This window comes from Myotis myotis, unplaced genomic scaffold, assembly GCF_014108235.1.
Source record: "Myotis myotis isolate mMyoMyo1 unplaced genomic scaffold, mMyoMyo1.p scaffold_m19_p_2, whole genome shotgun sequence".
Lineage (NCBI taxonomy): Eukaryota > Metazoa > Chordata > Mammalia > Chiroptera > Vespertilionidae > Myotis > Myotis myotis.
In genome coordinates, this window is record NW_023416324.1 from 188,703,260 (window position 1) to 188,724,486 (window position 21,227).

At 38.4% G+C, this 21,227-nt stretch overlaps 1 protein-coding gene across 2 annotated transcripts in view; it reads left to right on the top strand.

Moving 5' to 3' along the window:
* Positions 1-334: 334 nt before the first annotated feature.
* The window catches only part of ZBBX (zinc finger B-box domain containing), a 102,462-nt gene continuing 81,569 nt past the window's right edge, over positions 335-21,227 (top strand). For both annotated transcript variants that reach the window (XM_036351937.1, XM_036351938.1), the window contains exons 1-6: positions 335-445; positions 2,833-2,946; positions 4,541-4,631; positions 14,232-14,280; positions 15,419-15,528; positions 18,680-18,775. In XM_036351937.1, the coding sequence (XP_036207830.1) occupies positions 378-445; positions 2,833-2,946; positions 4,541-4,631; positions 14,232-14,280; positions 15,419-15,528; positions 18,680-18,775 (528 nt within the window). In that variant the 5' untranslated portion in view covers positions 335-377. The remainder of the gene's footprint in view (positions 446-2,832; positions 2,947-4,540; positions 4,632-14,231; positions 14,281-15,418; positions 15,529-18,679; positions 18,776-21,227) is intronic.

Genomic DNA, 21,227 nt, shown 5'->3' on the forward strand with positions numbered 1-21,227 from the left:
TTATAACCTTAACATAGAAAGAGCCAGAATATGTACTCTACTTGTGTTAATGAATGCTTTCGTCACTTTCAGTTGAATATTGCCATAGTCTTTTGCTACATAATTATTGGTGAAATTTTATTTCCATCAGAAATGTTGTATTTATGACTTTATTGGTATGTAAATGTATATAAATTATAATAATTTACCACATATAATATTTTTTTGTTGTTTAACCTTTGATTTAGGCTGTTCCCTCCTAACAGTTTCTGAGTTATATATAGTTTCAAATTTGTAAGCTAACCTCTTTACCGCTGACATAATGCTTTTGTCTTTGTTGCCTTTTCAGAAATTTCCACAAATAACAATAATTTCTAGAAAATATTAAGACAGTTATCATGAACAGCAAAGACTTTGTAGTTCTTCCATGGGGAAAACCTGGACATTCTGTGAAGCTAAAATATAAGTAAGTGCGTACATATTTACTTAGGGAGAAATAATTCTAAAGTTTTTGTATATTTTAACTGAAAGCATTTTTACATAAGGCTGTTTAGAGTTGAACTCTAAATTTGTGAATTCTTATCTGTATTTTTTCACAGCTTTTATGTTCATCTATAAGAGAGTTGGCCTGAAAATAGTTTAAAAAGTAAGGAATAAAATATTTATGCCACAGGAATAGAAGGGAAACATTCTAAATGAAAGTTGTGCTTACTAACTATTAAAACTATAGCAGAAAGTTACAATTATTTTTGTGACACTTATATAAAATAAAATAAAAAAGATATTTCTCTGAGAAAAACTGAAAGAAACTAAAAATTAAGGAGACTATTAGGGTGATTGACCTTTTAACAGGAAAAAGGAAGTCCTCACTAATTGAACACTTTGCATGGTTAAAAGATGCTATGTTGAATTCATGTTTCTCAGGAAGAATACCTTCTGTCCTAGATTGCCTGGTAGGTTCATTCAGCCACAGCCAAGCAGCTCTGGGTATCCTGGGAATTTCATGACATGGCAGGGATGCCAGAAGTTCAGTATCCTGTTTGCCTTTGAGATCATCTAGAGTCCCTGAAAATAACCAAGATCTTCCTCTCCAATATCACCAAGAGCCAGCTAGCATAGGTTGGGAACAGACTGTGGGTTTTTAATTTTAGTTTCTGAGTTCCCTAATCCAGATCAATGGTCCTATGGTATTCAATGTCTTCAGAGCTTTCCTAATTCTCCCTTTACTGTAAAAGTATTGTGTAACTAGAAAATGTGATACAAATTTATGGCGTTATCATGATAAGGATTCACATTTTTTATTTATTTTTTGGTGGGGAGGGGAGGTATGCGATTGCTGGTATTACCAATTGCCCTTTATTCTGCTGAAAGAGAAGGGGATGTGCATTTGATTTTAGTGATATGTTCCAAGTCTGTGTGTACATACTTATAAACATTCATTCAACAAACATTTATTCAGAGTTCTAGGAATGGTGGAAACAAAAGTAGGAAGCCATAATCTGTCCTCAGGTACCTTGTAGAGGATGTTAGTAAACAAAATTGTTCCTACAGTTCCAGGGGCTGGATATGTGCCCTTTCGATATGCTCAGGTACCTCCCTGTACACCTCCAGTGAGCTCACCATCACACTGTATCTCAACTACACTCATGCTTGTCTGTGTTCCTCTCTATACTAGAAGCTCCATTGGGTCTCATATTCTATTCCTAATTCAGTGAGTGTGTGGTATATAGTAGGGGCTGAATTACGCCTTGTAGAGCAGATATAATGAAAACAAGCCTTTCCCTCAGTATCTTTGCCACCTTCCCTAAACCCTCTGGACAGCCTTTTCCTCTTGTCACTTTTTATATATCTCCCTGGATTGTGTTCATTTGGGGACATACCTTTGGCTCCCTTGCTCCTTGGGACTCCTCACCATCTCTATAAATTAGTTCTCTTTTCTGATTTTCATTATTCTTATTTTGGTTTCTTGTGATAGCATGTGTGGGTGCCTATGCTACATGATTATAGTAAGCCACTCATGTAATACAGAAAATAGAGATTTACACTCATCATAGGTAATAAAAGATAGACAACGAGGTTAGCTTAGACCCATGGAAGAGCCAATGACATGCTGACTAGAGAATAGAATGAAAATGAAGGAAATGGCTATGTCAAAAGCTTGGTGGGCTTCAGATATTATTATCAAATCTATAAGGGGGCTCTTGTTTAAAAATTTATCTTCTTATTGTTTTTCTTCAGAGGAAACAGTTGGTGGTGCTTGTCTCAGTTCCCATTTAACCTTTTCGATGGGTCCTCTACCAAAAGCCTAATAGGTGCTTTCTCCAAGCAGGCTCTGTTCTTTTTTTTTCATATTTAATTTTTTTAATATATATATATATACATATATATATATGACGTAAAGATAGAAATTTACTGAAAATTTAGCAAAAGTATGTATTCTGTTTACATAGAAAAAGTGCTTATTTTAAACACTGTGCTTCAAAAACACTTGAATCCTTAGAGAAAAGACAGTATAAAATTTAAAAATAATTTTCCTTTGTTTTCTATTGTGTACCATAGATATTTGTTCATATATAAAGGCATAGCTCATATATAAAGTGAATTATGATTTAAAACCTCTAGCAATGCAATGGGAAATATAAAAGTCTAAGATTTGCAGAAATACCTGCTTAAATAGAAAGTAAATGCTAACTTTAGAAACCATATTTTAAAGAACAAAGAAAGTAGTTAACATGCTTTGTCACTATTTATTACTCATAATTTTGCTTAAAAGAAAAAGTTGATATAAAATTACGTAGCTTTGATTTTGTTGTTTTATCCCAAATGAACATTCTGCCTTTAAATCTTATTCAGAAATGTCCGAGAACTGAAGATGGAGAAAGTGCAGTTAGAGTTGGAGAACCATGAGATGGAAAAGAAACTACAAGAGTTCCAATCAACAAGGAGCAAAGACAAAGAAGAAAGAGAGTAGGTGACATTTTTAGATAATTTCAGAGGAATAAACTGAATTATGTGAAGAACTATTTTATGTACTCTTGTCATTCCAATAAAGATCTGTCCTGAATGAATAATTTCTGGCTTTTCCTGATGATCAAGCAATATTGAATTTCCCCTGTTTTTTTTTTTTTCTATTTGTGTTTCTTATATAAGACATGCTGCTTTTTGAAATCACCATTACTTTTGTATCTTCTGGACCTTATTTACTCTCGCATGTTCTTATTTCTCTCCTATTTTTCTTCTGAATCAGTTATAGTCTGGAATTTTCAGGACATTAATACAGAACTTTCCCTTTGCTCCCCTAAAATTGCCATCAATAGGAAATTGCTAGTTTATGTTTAGAGCCATTATTATTTATTAAAAAACTTTGGGGGGCAGGTGTTTACATGTACATACATATATAAGAATTATTCAAGACCATGAGTATGTTTGAAATATTTTAAACCAGTATGCTTTAACTGAAATTTTATTAAAAGAAAATTCAAATGTTTATTATAGTTTCAGTAGAATTTATCTTTATGTCTATCTCTTTGAAAAATATTGATGACACCTGCACACACCCTTTCTAATGACCAGAACATAGGTTTAAACAAGGCATCTCAATAGTGTATGTCACCCCAGCTGACAAAGCTTATTGTGTATCTTGCTGCTCTTCTCTTAATGATCCAATTACCAGTTTTATTTTTTGAAACTTCACTGCTTTGGACTTCTCAGTGGTTCACAAATGTGTCTGTGAATGAAAGCTTCTGTAATCAGCCCCCAAGAGTCTGTTTTATTTAGCCGAGGAACCTTTTCTAGATATTTTTAAAATTGTTCTGAAGCTTGACTGAGTTTTCAGAAGAATTAAATGCTTTACTGAGGTTACATGGATAGTAAATGTTGCCACCAGAATGAGAATGTGCCACTTACCGGTTAGGAAGTTAGAAGCCCAGTGTTCTCATCTGGCTTTCTTATTCATTGTCTGTGACCTTGCGCAAGATTTTGTCTCATTACTTTTTAAGTGGGAATTGAACTCCCTGCTCTGTTGACTTAAAAAAAATGTGAGTCTCAAAGATACTTTGAAAACTAAACTGTAGAGCAAACAGTTTGCCTTCTTTGTACTCTCTGTTACCTTTCACTGTGGGAGCTCATTTTAAGTTTTAATAAGGAATTAATCACTTAGTAGATCTGCTGAATATTTTTTATTATTGTTTTACTTCCTTTTCCTCTTTACATGTGTGAACCCTTAGCTTTTAAAATTGCATGACAATCTGTAAAATTTCCTATAAATCAGTCAAGCTATCTATAGTCATTATAATGTCCAAAAAAAATGGAATACTTCATCTCTCTGGACATTTCACTTTTATTCATTTTATCTCAAAAGTTCCAAATATGGTAGAGCTATATTTCAGAATTACTGAGGATGCTGTGGCATTATTGATATTTCATTTTCATTTTGTGGTGGTCTGTTGCATGCTAAAAACTGAATTTCCATTTCCTGAAATAGGAAAAATATATTTGTTTTCATTAAAAGGAGAAATGTGTTTAGTTATTACATTTTATTTTCTGTTTATATGTATTGAAGGTCAAGTGACTATCACTGGAAATCTGGAAAAGTGGGAAAATTGGGTAATCAGTCACATATACTGTCACAAAATAAAAGAAATGTTATTAAGGTAAGAAAATACTATTTGATTCTCAAGCAGTTTGCTAAGCACTAATATATATAAATTATGTTTTCGGGTCTTGCATTCCTCTCCATACTTGAGAACTTACTGTTCTTGTTTTAACAACTGCATGTTATTGGATTTTGATTAATTTTTTATAGGTTATATAGAACTTTCATATTCAGATATGTTTTTGTTTTCCATCTACAAGTTGATTTTTAGAAAGTCACTTTAAGTTGAATTTTTTTAAACTAATTTTTCTCATTCAGTTCAGTTCTGGTTTCAAGTATGTGAAATAGAACTATGTGGTCCTATATGCAGGTTATTTGATGTAACAAAGGGACAGATTTTTTTCTGCCTTTTCATTATATCACATTTGCTTAATATGTTGATGTTCTGCTTAAGTAATAATTATTACCCATATCCTGTTGATTGTATATGTGAAGATACCCAAGGGAAAACTACTTACAGGTTTCCCAGCTATAGAATTACTTGATCTTTACTATCCTATATAATAAAAAGGTAATATGCAAATCTACTGAACAGTGGAATGACCAGTCGCTATGATGCACACTGACCACCAGGGGGCAGACGCTCAACACAGGAGCTACCCCCCAGCCTGCAGGCCCTAATTGTCCTATTTGGGCCTGCTGGCCAACCTCAGTCCCTTCCCCTGGCTGGCAGGCTCCAATCGCCTGGGAGAAGGTAGTGGCGTGGGGGTGGGACCAGCAAGCTGGCGGGAATGGCCAACCTCTTGGTCCCTTCCCATGGCCAGCTGGCATTCTTTCCCTGGCCAGCTGGTATCCTTTCCTGCAGTCAAGGCACAGGTTTGCCCACAGCTGCAGACAGTTGCTCCTCACTCCTCCCCACCTGCTCTCTGAAGGGGAGGGAGAAGCCTTTAGCAAGGTAACAGGCATTGGTTAGGTGGGTTGTTGAGGAACCTGTCTCCTGATGCTGCTGAATTCTAACCCTGTTCAGAATTCCGTGTTCTCTGCTTAAAGCACCTGATCTTACCCTCCTCAGTGGTGATGCAACCTCAAATCTAATGACACCTTTTTCTTTTTAAAATATATTTTATTGATTTTTTACAGAGAGGAAGGGAGAGGGATAGAGAGTTAGAAACATTGACAAGAGAGAAACATCGATCAGCTGCCTCCTGCACACCTTCCACTGGGGATGTGCCCGCAACCAAGGTACTTGCCCTTGGCCGGAATCGAACCTTGGACCATTCAGTCTGCAGGCCGACGCTCTATCCACTGAGCCAAACCGGTCAGGGCTAATGACACCTTTTTGTGGGATGGGTTGTCGTGCCCCAGGACCCTGCAAGTAGAATCCTCCAGTGATTAAACACAGTGAATGTTCAGGTGTAACCAGAATGACCATGATAGCGCCACTGGCCCCCTGGAACTCTCTCGGGCATTGGGCCCACACCCCATCCCTTACTATGAAAGAAATTCCACACAAAAGCACCTCCTGTGAACAGGTCTCCACTGGGGGGATCACAGCCTCCTACACAGGCTTGAAGTATATCCTGGGCCGGGCCCACCTCAGGTACAAGATGGTGAATGTGGACCCAGAGGTGGGTGGTGGCAGGTGGCGGGCCAGCTGCCGGCAGCCAGGGAAGATGCCTTGATCGCAGGCCAGGCCTAGGGATTGTACCTGCTCATGGATTTCATGCACCAGGCCTCTAGTGTATTATAAAATAACACTAGAGGCCCGGTGCACAAAAATTTGTGCACTTGGGGGGGAGGGGGGTCCCTCAGCCTGGCCTGTGCCCTCTCCCAGTCTGGGACCCCTCGGGAAATAACGACCTGCTGGCTTAGGCCTGCTCCCGGGTGGCAGAGGGCAGGCCCAATCCCTAGGTGCAGCCCCTGGTCGGGTTCAGAGCAGGGCCGATTGGGGAGTTGGGGCGCTGCCCCGTCATGCACAGAGCAGGGCAGATTGGGAGGTTATGATGCCACCCTCAGTCATGCTCAGGGTAGGGCCAATTGGGGGGTTGGGGCACCGTCCCCTGTCACACTCAAGGCAGGGTCGATGGGGAGGTTGTGGCGCCACCCCCTGTCACACACAGAGCAGGGCCAATCAGGGGGTTGGGGCGCTGCCCCTGTCACACACAGAGCAGGGCTGATCAGGGGGTTGGGGCGCTGCCACTCTCACACTCAGGGCAGGGCCGATGGGGAGGTTATGGCTCTACCCCATCACACACAGAGCAGGGCCCGTGGGGGGCGGGGGGCTTGGGGAGCTCCCCCCTATCAGGCACAGAGCATGGCTGCTCAGGGGGTTGGGGCCCCACCCTCTGTCACACACAGAGCCGCAGGGTGATCAGGGAGTTTGGGCGCTGCCCCCTGTCACGCTGATCCTGGTGCCGGGAGGCATATTACCCTTTTACTATATAGGGTAGAGGCCTGGTGCATGGGTGGGGCCGGCTGGTTTGCCCTGAAGGGTGTCCTGGATCAGGGTGGGGGTCTCCACTGGGGTGCCTGGCCAGTCTGGGTGAGGGGCTGAGGGCTGTTTTCAGGCTGGGACTGACTGAAGTTCCCAACCGCTCCTTTTTTTCTTTTTCTTTTTTTTTTATTCTGGGCCAGCTTTACCTTGAGGCTTGGCTCCAGCTCTTAGGCCTCCGCGGCTGAAAGTAGGTTTCTGGCCTTTGCTTACAATGTTGTGAATCTGCTGGCTGAAGTCCGGCGGTATTTGTTACAATGTTTCTTAAACTGCCCGCTCAGAGGCCTGCAGCCACAGGCGGGGATCATTGGTTTCCTCCAACGATCCTCCATCACTGAGGCAAGCAAACCTCATGTTAGTTTCAAGCTGCCTGGCTGCCAGCCACCATCTTGGCTGACAGTTAATTTGCGTATCTCGCTGATTAGCCAATGAAAAGGGTAGCGGTCGTACGCCAATTACCATGTTTCTCTTTTACTAGTGTAGATTGTATTATATGTATGATTAAAGCCTTTCTATAAAGAAAACTGTTTTGCTTCTGTATTCTTTAGTACAAGATCCATGACTTTGTGAGTTTTAACTTATATAGCTTTTATTTTGATATACTTGTTATTAAACTTTCATTGGGCTGTTGGCATCTACAAACATGTTGCTTGGTGCTTCTAAACTTTTTGGCTTTGAAAAAGCATTTTATATTTCTGAAATATGTTTCTTTAATTTTTGGATTAAAAGTTGATAACCCACCTTCCATTTTTTATTATCTTTCTGAGATATAGTATTCCATGTTTTGGATGCTATTGCAAATATAATGTATTAAAAATGCTGACTCTGTGATTCTTATCTAATTCATTCTTTAGTATTTATTTTTATTCTTAAAATATATTTTATTGATTTCAGAGAGGAAGGGAAAGGGGGAAAGAGATAGAAACGTCAACGATGAGAGAGATTCATTGATTGGTTACCTCCTGCATGCCCCCTACTGGAATCGAGCCTAAAACCAGGCATGTGCCCTGACCAGGAATCTAACTGTTACCTCCTGGTTCCTAGGTCAATGTTCAACCACTGAGTCACACTAGGCCAGGCTATTCTTTAGTATTTATTTAGTAAGTGCCTTCTTTGTCATGGAGTGAATTATCCTTGTTCTCCAGGAGATCCTCATCTAATGTGGAAGACAATGACATATAAAATATTTATAGAAAACATCAGTATGTAATTTTTGCCATAACTATTTAGTGTATAGCCATCTGTGCTTGAGAAATAATAGTTTAGTTCTGCAAATATTGGAACGTCTACTAGATGTGTGTAAGAAAACAGTGATGAATAAATCATAATGCTAGTCCCCATAATCTTCATAATTGAGTTGAAGGATGAAAGCTTGGGGGGTTGGGTGCTGTAGAAGGTGAGAATATCAGGTGAGCTAGGACAGGAGGGAAAGCCTTAAATAACAGACTCAGGCTTCTTGATTTTTTTCATTGGATGAATGGAATTCCCTGACAGCTTTGGAGCAGGAGGATAGCAAGATTAAGGTGATGCTTTATGATGGTTCATTTTGTTCAGATATCCAGTGCATTTTAAGTTTATAAATATAGAGCAAATGATATCCAAACTATTTTGATCATGCATTACATTAATAAAGAATATATTTTGAGCACAGCTTTGTGCCCATGAACTCTTTATTTATAAATAGAATTCAATTACATATATGTATATATATGTGCATATATGTATATATACACATACATATACTTGTATATTAATATATCTTGTGTATTATAAATTACAATATGGATATTAATCAAGGATAATATGAACATAAATAGATCTTTCTTTGGTTTTCTCTGCTCTATTCCTGAGCTCCCTCAGATGTGCATACATGCTACTTTGGAGGCCAATGGTTAAAGAGGCAGAGAGATCTTTAAAAGAATCTAGAGATTCTGCTGAGAAGAGTCTAACTTAAAATGTAGCAGAAGAATTACAAAGGATATATGGAACTAAAAAAGCCGTGAGAAAGGAAAGGAAGAAATCAAATATATAATTGATATTGCAGCCTTAGGAGATAGAATAAAGAAAGAAGTTAGAAAAAGAGTTCTGGGATATTGATTTAGAACTTCTTCTCTCCCTCTCTCTCCTCCTTCCTTCCTTTCCCCCAGCTTTATTGAAGTATAATGACAAAATTGTAACATATCTAAAGTGTACAATATGATTATTCAATATACATATATGTTGTAAAAGTACCCCCCGCCATGCTGAATTAATTAATAATCTATCACCTCACGTATTTCTCTCTCTCTCTTTCTTTTTGGTGAGAACATTTAAGTTCAACCCTTTTAACAAATTTCAGAGATTTAGTGTTTTTATTTGATTTAGGATATTTTTTCCATTGATTTTTAGAGAGAGTGGAAAGGAGGGGGAAAGACAGAGAGAGAGAGGGAAACATTGATGTGAGAGAGACACACTGATTGGTTGCTTCCCGCCCCAACTGGGGCTTGACCAGAATCAAACCCTTGACCCTTCAGTCCACAGGCTGATGCTCCCAGTGGTTCTCAACCTGTGGGTCGTGACCCCTTTGGGGGTCGAACGACCCTTTCACAGAGGTCGCCTAAATACATCCTGCATATCAGATATTTACATTACTATTCATAACAGTAGCAAAATTACAGTTAAGAAGTAGCAACGAAAATAATTTTATGGTTGGGGGTCACCACAACATGAGGAACTGTATTAAAGGGTCACGGCATTAGGAAGGGTGAGAACCACTGCTAAACACTGAACAAAACCGGCTAGGACAAGATTTAGAGTTTTTATTTGAATTCTCATGTGTTCGTAGAAGCTGAGCTGTGAGAGTAAATGTGCTTCCTAAGAATCTATAAAAAGCAGAACAAAGGTATAACGGATAAAGCTCAGGAGGGGCAGGTGTGAAGGGTAAAACTCCAGGTATATGGAGGCAAAGGGAACTTGAATATTTACTCGCTGTCTGTTTTACACCAGTCAACAGTTTAGCTGCTTTGTCTGTTTTATCTCATTAAGTGCTTATATCACTCTTAAAAGGTACCGGTTAGTTTTCTAGTTCCACAGATGAAGTAATTTAACATCAAATGAGTAACTTGCTCAAGGTCAAGCATCAGGGCCAGGATTTGAAAGGCAGGCTTGCAGGCTGGCTCTAAGATAATTCGCCGGCTCTGCATTGTAGGGAGCCTGAGAAGAGAAAGAATGGTGGGAGTAGAATAAATATAATGTAATTTCATAGAAGGGGAAAGTGAAGGAGGGTGTTTTTAGAAAATATGGAGAAGTCAACCTTGTCTGATACATTGTGTAGTGGAAAAGTTTTGAGTCTAGTTTTAGGCCAGAGTTTCTCCCCCTCACCCAGGAGACACTGACAATGTTTGGAGACATTTGATTTCACTAATGAGAGTTTTGTTTGTTTGTTTGTTTTGCTAATGGTATGTAATGGCTACAGGCCAGGAGTGCTGCTATACATCCTACAGTATAGGACAGCTCTCTTAGCAAAGAATTATTTTGGCCAACATCAAGAAACCCCGTTTAGACTAAATTCCTCACTCATTTCATTTAGCTTTGTGATTTTCAGGCAAGTCGTTTGACCTTTCTGAGTTTTTGTCACTATGTTTGTAAACATGCATAATGATACTTGTTAATTACTTTGCAGAGTCTTTAGCAATGTGTGAGATACTAGGTGTGAAACCAATTGTAACATCAACTGAAAACCACATTAAAATGTCTATTTATGGGGAATGAGAATTTCTAGAAACACTGCATTTGGTTTGATGATTGGGTCATTATTCGATGTAGAGATGAGTTAGTTTGTAGTTGAGAGATGGATTCGCAAAATGGAGTAAAGATTAAAGATGCAAAGGAGGGAAGTGCCAGTTTCTGGGGGTGTCATCTTTGAAGAGGCAGCTCAGTAGGGAGAACTCAACCAAGCGAAGAAGAATGCATTTTTTTCTGAGACCAGAAAGATGGAAGGGCAAACAGGTGGCAGTAAAGGTAACATTTTAGAGGTTTTGTTTGACAAGGGGGTGAGGCAGAGGAAGCTGTGGAACATTCTGCCTGGGAAGACCTCAGCATTCTTAGTAACTTTGAAGGTAAGACCATCTGCTCAGATTAAGGAAGGAAAATGGGGTGAACTTAATTTTTTGGAATGGAGAAGGTTTGGAGTATCCACTGTGGGAATCTTGATTGAGGATTAGCAGCAAATGAATACATGGATTGCTGAAGAGCCATAAGAGCTCACTGGGGTTGTTCAGCATGGATTTATAAGGGACCCAATTAGTATTATGTCATCACTGCGGTAGGCAGGTATGGGGGTTAAGAGGAAGGAGGTAAGGTGATCATGGTTAGCACTGCGGAACTCGTGAGTTTGAAGGATCAGCCATAGGGATTGCCACTTAGGTTCAAGGTTTGGTCATAATGGTCAAAGAGACATTTAGATGCCCATGCTTGTCAGTATGTTGGAGGGTTTCAGCTTTAGGATGTCAGTTGAACATGGATATTATAGTCTCCCCGATCATCACCCAGAAATATGATGGAGAGAAATACTGGGCAGAGTGCTGATGTTCTGGTGGACGTAGATCCTAGATATTAATAAAGGCAGTAAGTGGGTGGGGAGAACTTTTAGTAGAGGCAGAATGATGACAGCACTAAGGAGCAAACAGGGAAAAAAAAACACTTTTCTTCTGGTGAGTGAAAGGGAGTAGAAATGGACCTAGTTCCTCCAGAAAGTTCTGTGGAGGAGGTTGTGTCAGAGGAAAGGTGAGTCCAGATAATGTGAACTTTTGGAAGAGAGATTTTTTGAAAGATTTAAGCATAAGATAGTTAAATGACTCTCTCATAAGGGCTCCATGGAATAGCAGAGGAGCCTAGAAGGACAAACAGTAGAGAATGGCAAAGGTCAATTAGCTAATTGGATTAAGAATATTTGTAAAGGTGGCTTGTGGGAGGATTGTGGGCCCAGCATGGCAGATGAGGGCATTGAAGGGAGTTTGGAGGCATCTGCGAATGCCAGGGAGGCCATTGATGACAGCACAGTCTGACCCCAATTGCCCAACTGGCATGTCTGTGTGGTAGAGCCACTAAACTGCCCTGATCCCTGACGGCACCCCTTCAACATCTGCTGGTGGAAGGTAAGTGGGTTAATAAGGCATAGACTTTAGTGTATTGAATTTCAGTTGTTTAGATATACATATATATGCATATACATATAGTTATGTGCATGCGTGTGCATATATGCATGCATGTGTGTGTGTGTGTGTGTGTGTGTGTGTGTGTGTGTATCGCTAGTCCAGCCCTACTCCACCCTCAATGCTTCCTCAAATAGATAAAAACCAGACTTAGGAAGCCCTGGCCAATGTGGCTCAGTTGGTAGAGCATCACCCCATGCACAAAAAGGTCGCCAATTTGATTCTCAGTCAGGGGAAATGCCCAGGTTGTGGGTTCCATCCCCAGTTGGGGTGCATACAGGAAGCAAACGATCGACATTTCTCTCCCACAACAATGTTTCTCTCCCTCTCTCTCTAAAATCAATAAAAATATATTTTAAAAAAATCAATCCTAGAAGGAAATTCTATTTGCCTACAAATAGCAGCTAGAAAAATATTTCATTGAAATATTTTTTATTCACTTTGAGTCATTTGAGATTAGTATGACAATATTATAGAGCAGAAAAATATTGTTTACCATACTAAAAACAAAGGATAAAATATCCCTAATAATAGCTTCGGCTTGCTTTAGCAAATCCTCTGCCCGGGTAGCCTGTAACCACATTGATCATGTTACAATTCAGACATATCATTAAGGTAGAAATATTGGATACTTTGGTTATAAACCTGAGATTAATTTATCTGTAACGTTTATAATATTACAAGTTTAAAAATAAAAGTTGTATTCACTAAGAATTGATTATTTCAATCCCATTTTCTTTTTTGCTGTGTTGATACATAGCATCTGAGTAACTACTTAAAGAACATAAATAACAAATGCCCTTGCCAAAACCGGTTTGGCTCAGTGGATGGAGCATCGGCCTGCGGACTGAAAGGTCCCGGGTTCGATTCCGGTCAAGGGCATGTACCTGGGTTGCGGGCACATCCCCAGTGGGAGATGTGCAGGAGGCAGCTAATCGATGTTTCTCTCTCATCGATGTTTCTGACTCTCTCTCTCTCTCTCCCTTCCTCTCTGTAAAAAATCAATAAAATATATTTTTTAAAAAAAATAACAAACAAAAAAACACACAAATGCCCTTTTGAAGCAAAACCACTAGCTTCACTGAGAATAATTAGGCCTAAATTTTCACATGACTGTGGTTGGTTGGTACAGCCATCGACATAGAGGCAACCATTCTTCCCATATTCTCATGTACAAATTGGGCAATTAAGTTTGCAAATTGCAAATTGAAGAGTAGGCATGAACTGACACTGTCTGTGTAGCTGTGCACGCTCCTCCATGTTTACCTGTGTACTTCCAATGTTTGTTTTAATGACCAAGGCAAGTATGTGCAATTGGCCAGTCTGTGTTATATATTTAAGTCTTAAGATCCCAGGATTTTAAAAGAATATTCATCTGAAATACCTAGCAGTTAGTCTTATTTACCCTTTTTTTTTCTACAATTGGGAAAGTCAAGGATCACAAATAATAGATTTGGAGGTTGTCTATGATGCTTAAATATGTGGTTCTCTAAATTGGTCAAATAAGATAATAATATTGGCTCCTACAGTATATAAGCAGAGTAGCTCAGTCATAATTCAGTTTAGATCCAGTCTATGCAAATATTAGACTTTGTGTCTTTTAGAAAGATCAGAGCTAGAAAAGCTTTTATAATATTTGAATAGTAGTGCTTTCGTAAAATCATTGATGATATATAATGATATTTGTTTAACATAAGATAATTTAGTCTCATTAATAATTTATGGTGTTTTAAAATACTGTTTTTATGTATTTCCAAAATTTATTTTCTTTTTTTATAAATTTGTATCAACTTAATTACAAGGTCTACTTATGCTTTAATGAGGATCTATTAATTTTATATTATTCTTTCAAAACATTTGTTTTGTTCAAGATGCACAAAATTTTGTAACTTTCTGGTATTTTTGGTAATGACTTAAACTTTCTTTGAATAAGAGAATGTATACCTAACAAATAGTATCTATTTCATTGATATAGCATTCTCCTGGAAAAGTGAGATTAAAATTACTGAAGGAGAAGCTTCAAGGTAAACAGTTTACCATTGTATTATTAGTTGCTACAGATATAATTTCTTTTACATTTGAATTACATAGAAAATTAAAGTGCTAGAATTGTTTATGCAGTATAAAGAGTCCAAGCCCTCAAATGATGACTCTCTATCTTTGATACTCAAAATATATTTTACATATGCTTGTTTGTAGTGGAGGGGGGATTAGTTTATTTACAAAGAATATCAACTTAGAATATGATTATAATATAGCATTTTTCATAGTGAGGACTTTCATAGCACTGGTCCTTAAAGTTTATTAATGTAATCTTTTAACTAGGATAATAATTTGGCAGTATAAATTATAAATTAAAATTTACTCTAGGAAATTAAGGTAATATTGAAAAATTCATTTATATTTTAATATATTTTGACAACAAAACCTAAATCAATATTGAATATATAATAATTCCAAATAAAATAAGACTTTTTAATAGAGGACAAACACATTTGATTTGAATGGCTAAGATGATTTGGCAGAACAAGTTCTAGAAATGTATAACGTTTAGTATAGAAGTTCTGTGTGGGCTTCAGTTTGATCTGGAGCTGTGACAGAATGCCACAGGTATTCTATCAAGAGCATAGTTCTTTTAGTGTGTGTTTTTAAAATATATATATTTTTATTGATTTCAGAGAGGAAAGGAGAGGGAGAGAGAGAGAAACAATCAATGATGAGAGAAAATCATTGATTGGCTGCCTCCTGCACGCCCCACACTGGGATCAAGCCTGCAACTCAGGCATGTGCCCTGACCTGGAATTGAACCGTGCCCTCCTGGTTCATAGGTCTACGCTCAACCACGGAGCCACACCGGTCGGGCAAGAACATAGTTTTTCACACTCACTACATTCTATAATTGTACATGCCCAGTTTAAGTGAATTTTAAGCAGAGTGGATATGGGTGAATATGTGTGGCCCTACGGTCACAGGAAGGGGACTGTGGGCTCCTCAGCCTACTGGGAGGATTAGGCTTGGCTACATGCCATGCTTATTGGCCAACTAGTATTTAAACAGTATTTGATAACTTAGAAATATGCACAGTTTCATTAATTACTTGGTCATTCAGAAATCTAAACATCATATTGGAAAGTGATTAATCTGACTTTTTTTTTCTTTCAGAGCCAGTGAGACAAGCTCTTAATTATCAAATGGCAAATTTTTCTGAAAGAGAGAAGCCCAAGATAAGAGGGAAGGTTTGTGGACAGTGTGAGAACAAAGCCGCTCTGCTGGTACGCACACTCTACTGAGATACGGGAATAGAACTTACACGTGGTCTCAGATACTTGCCCTGCTGTGGTAGTGACATACTTTCCCTCCGTGACTCTTACTGTGAAGTGTGCACGCTGTGCCCCTTAGGATGAGTGTGCCTGCTGCTGGGGAAGGCCCACACGGCACTGAGAGGACGCCTCTCACTCCCGGGTGAGGCACTACTTGAACTTGCCCTCTCTGCCTTGGTTCAGCGCGTGCTCACGCGAACACACACACACACACACACACACACTCACTCACACACACACACACACACACACACACTCAGACACACACACACACACACACACACACACACACACACACTACAGTATCTCCCACCTACAACCCAAACCAAACTGCAGCAGACACCTTCCTTTGACCCCCACATTTCCCTCTGTGCCCCTTCTGGTTAACACTTGAAGAGTTTGTTAACTTGCTGTCATCATATTCTCTCCTCTCGTTCTCTCTCTCTCTCTTCCTCTCTTTTAATTGAGGTATATTTTACTTACTGTGAAGTGGAAAGATCTTAAATGTGTACCTAGATGCCTTCCTATAAATGCCCGCAATCCCAGCAAGATAACAGAATACCTTCGCAGGTTTCCTTTGCCTTTTCCAGTTCATACCCACCGCAAAGGCAACCACTGTTGTGACTTTTAGCACCTTACACTTAGTAGTGCCTGTTCTTGAACTTCATGTAAATGGAATTATAAGGTATATACACAGGGGTGGGCTAAGGAGGTTTACAGGTGTGAGTAAATAAAACACAGAGTTTATTCTTGTATTATTATATATTTATTTATTATTATTAACCTACTCTTGCTCACCCCTGTGTATATAAATATTTTTTTGTGTGTGTAAGTTTTGCTCCATGTGGAGATTCATTCATGTTACATTTATCAGTAGTTTGTTCATTTGTATTACTGACTAGTATTCCATGGTATAGATATACCAAGATTTATTTGTTTGTTCCCATGTTGAATGACATTTAGGTTGCTTCTGTTTTTTTTTTCCCCCATTACGTCTATGGCTGCTGTGTACATTTATGTGCAAGTCTTCCTCCCTCCCCCCAATGACATTTATTCTTTCTTTCCTTAAAAGTTCTAAAGTGAACTTAAAAAAAGCCCCCAAAATAATGCTTTCTGACAGCTCTCTAACTTTTCATTGGTGTCAATTTCATGAACTTTAAAAAAATTATCATAATTTAAAAGTTTCCGTCTTAGCTATTTTAAATGCTCAGATCTGTGGCATTAAGTATTCACATTGTCTGAACATGCAGACATTTAAAAATATTGGCTTTTATTTGATTGCAGGTTTTATCGTTTTTTAAATAAATAAATGATTAGTATTGCAATTAATGATAATAATTGACTTAATGATTAGTAAGGTGGGCTGTGCCTAAAAGCCTAAGCTTTGAGCCAGAATGTGGGGTTGAAATTCTGGCTCTATTAATTATGCTACTTGACAAATTCTTAATCATTGTGTTATTAATCACCTTCACATTGGAGATACAATGGTCATTGTCACTTTAGAGAGTTGTTGTGAGGATTAAATGAGATGAAACATGTAAAGCCCTTAGAACAGTGAGTAAATGCTCACTAAACATTGTGAATATTGTTCTTTGATTCTAGCCTTTCTTTTTAGTTTCATTATAGTTACATATTTCTTACTCTTTTAACCTTTTTGTAGTGTTGGCCTAGTCATTTTATATCTGATAAATCTGTCTACATTATTGTAGGTAACTATGTCATCATATGGGGACTTATAATACAATTTTTAAAAAATGGACATAAAGTGTCTATTGAATTTTTAATAAGAGCTTAGTCTACTTTCCTATGTTTTATACATTCTAGTGTCTTATTACTCAGTGCATACAGCTGAGAGCTTGGTATCACCTGGGAGCCTGTTAGGATACAGCATCTCAGGTGGCATTTCAGAATTCCTGAACCAGAGTCTGCATTGCAACAAAATCCCAGGTGATCCATGGGCTCGTTACAGTTTGAGAAGCATCACTATATTGCACATTTCAGCCCACCATTGGCCAGAACAAGGCAGAAGAGCTTGGTCAACCTCTCCCCAATCTGCCCCAAATGCTTTAGGCTTACAGTTCCCTGATAAGGGAAAGAGCAAGGAGGGGGAGAATGGTGGAGGGCACCATAAAGGGAGGGAATGAAAGAGAGTCAAACGGAAAGTGAGCTCCTTGACATAATTTCTGGAACCATCTTGTCATAATTTCTTATTTGCACTACCAGTAGTTCTTAACCTGGGCCGACTCAAGGAAATGAGGGATTCTAGCCATTTTCACTGCTTTTTGTCATAGTGGTAAGAGTGTTGAAATGATTGTACAATTGCATGGTAGTACTTTCAATTGCAGTAAAAATTCCATTTTCTTTTCACTTTCAGTCTTGCTTGGTACCATTATAGATACAAGTACCTCACATTTTTCAATTTATCCCTAAACTTAAAAATTACATTTCAATATGTAAAGAATTTGAAAGATAAATGTATCCTTGTCCATAATCATTTCACCAGTCATAAACGTTGCTGACATTTTGAGGCAGTTCTATCCATATTTTAAAAAATAATTTTGTTTGAGGAATCTTCTAAAAATACTTTTAAAACCATATTTGGAGAAGCATCAGTGAAAGAGTACATTCAAGGAAGTGCATGGGGCCTTTTAGAGGCAAATTGTATGCATACCGTCTGAAACAGGTACTAAGTGTACCCTGTTAATCCATACAGAAAGATAAAAGAACTAACATTGGAATGGTCTTCACCCAGAGATGGTGCTGTGTAGTTTTTACCAGGTCAAGAAGTTTGACCTGATGCTGCCTACTGTTTTATGATTTATTAAAAAGGGTTACATACATACATTCATCTAACACACATATAAAACATTCTAGCTAGTATAGTTATTTTGATATGAGAGTAATTTGTTTACAAATTAGTTTTTCTGAATTAAATCTTAACTGGGACAAATGGTTGTCCCAGTTTCCTTGGACTTCACTATAAGTATGTAACGGAAGAAATTAATATAATAGAAATAACATCTTTACACAAACATTTTATCAAAGTCATATTATAAGATTGTGTTTTTGTTTTGTTTTTTTTTAATTAAATATCTTTTTTAAGGTATGTCTTGAGTGTGGAGAGGATTACTGTTCAGGATGCTTCGCTAAAATTCACCAGAAGGGGGCACTGAGGTTCCATAGAACAACTCTTTTGCAGGTATGACTTTAAAATGCTTTACTGGTAGTGTATTTATAGAACATTTCAACACAAAGACATTTAAAACATGCTTAATTATTGAGAATTTAGGAAGATTTACACTAATTTCTAAAATTATATTATGTACAGACAGTCTTTACATACTTGAAATTATTTTACTGAACACTAATCTGAATTCTATTTTGCTATTTAAACTGTGTTTTAATATAGTTCCTAAAACACTTACCTTGATTAGAATTTTTATATTATGCATTCTATCTGTGAATTTGACATTTAAAAATTAGACCATATTTTTAACTATTGTTTTAATTGAACACATGATCTAAGTATTATTTCTATCTAATTTATGTTTAACTTTTTATGTTTAGTTTAAAAATTATTCTTTTATTTTCCTCATTATTATGTAAATAAGCTTATCTCTCAGGTTTCCCCCTATATATTAGAAGCTTTTATTTATTTTCATATAGTCATTGGTTTTTGAAATGCCTAAATTCAAACCATGTGAGCTGGTCTTAAAATTCTCATAATTAAGCAACACATATGGTTAAATGTAGATATGACATTATATGATTTACTAGAGTCCCAATGCATGAAATTCATGCAAGGAGCTCGGCCCTTGCAGCCCTGGCTTCGTCCAGAAGGTCATCTGGAAGGACGTCCTGAAGTTTGTTCGGCTGTCTGGTCTAATTGGCATATTATGCTTTTATTATTATAGATATTTAATGATGCCTTGATTTGTCATAAATTTCACTCCTTTGACAACAAATATTCATTGAGTACCTTTAGGAAGCAGTGTCTGTGGTAGGCAGTGACCTTGCACAGATGAATATCACTAGGATCCTGCTCTTGGACCTGGAGATAAAACTGAGAATGAAGGAACTTGCAGTGGTTCTCAACCTGTGGGTCTCGACCCCTTTGGGGGTCGAACGACCCTTTCACAGGGTCGCCTAAATACATCCTGCATATCAGATGTTTACATTATAATTCATAACTGTAGCAAAATTACAGTTATGAAGTAGCAATAAAAATAATTTTATGGTTGAGGGTCACCACAACATGAGGAACTGTATTAAAGGGTTGCGGCATTAGGAAGGTTGAGAACCACTGGGTTAAGGATTTTATTATTTCTTAGAGGCAAAGGGATGGGAATGATTGGATTCATATTTTAAAAGATCACGGGTAGATTTAAATCTTTACATTTAAGAAATATATATTTTTATTGATTTCATAGAGGAAGAGAGAGGGAGAGAGAGATAGAAACATCAATGATGGGAATCATTGATCAGATGCCTCCTGCATGACCCCTACTGGGAATGGAGCCCACAACCCGGGTATGAGCCCTGACTGGAACTCAAACCGTGGACTCCTGGTTTATAGGTTGATGCCCAACCACTGAGCCACGCCAGCTGGGCTTTACATGTTTCTTGAATATAAATATCGGTAGCTCTAAAAACCCAAGTCATGATAACTGCCAAACCTAAAATTGATCTTACTCATATTACTCATATTAATATTTGTCAATGTCAATTACTTTCAAATGGCTACTCCATGTTTGGGTCATCCTGATAGAAATGCAGAAATGATGGAGGGAACAGGACAAAGAAACAAAAAAACAAACCCACCCAACTCCCTGTTGTTCTCACCCCTCAGGTTGGTGCAATTGAACTGTCATAAGAAATAAAGGTTGACATATATAAAAGTGAGTGTAATTGCTAACATGGAACTAGCATAGAGTTTAACTAAAGACACTCCACTTTACAGGGAAAAAGTATAATTACCCCACTATGCATTTATGTTAGGAACTTTCCATTCAATGATTTATTCAGTACTCGGTATGGAAGATACAGAGAGAAATGAGACATGGTTTCCCCCTCAACTTCATGGAACTGAATGGGTCCATCCTCCCAATTTAAGTCTGATTCTCTTCTCTCTTTCTCCCCTTCCCTTCCCTTCCCTTCCCTTCCTTCCCTTCCCTTCCCTTCCCTTCCCTTCCCTTCCCTTCCCTTCCCTTCCCTTCCCTTCCCTTCCTTCCCCTTCCCTTCCCTTCCCTTCCCCCTTCCCTTCCCTTCCCCTTCCCCTTCCCTTCCCTTCCCCCTTCCCTTCCCTTCCCCTTCCCCCTTCCCTTCCCTTCCCCTTCCCTTCCCTTCCCTTCCCTTCCCTTCCCTTCCCTTCCCTTCCCTTCCCTTCCCTTCCCTCCCTTCCCTTCCCTTCCCTTCCCTTCCCTCCCCTCCCCTCCCCTCCCCTCCCCTCCCCTCCCCCTCCCTTCCCCTCTCTTTTCTTCTCCCCACCCCCTATCTCATGCGCACACGCACACACACACATACACACATGGGGAGAGGGAGGAGGAAGGAGAGGGAATATACATTTCAATAAATTTTAACCTTTGTTAAATAATTTTCTGCCAAGTAAAATGCACGAGGGAAATTACTAAATTATCCTGCTTTCTCTCCTT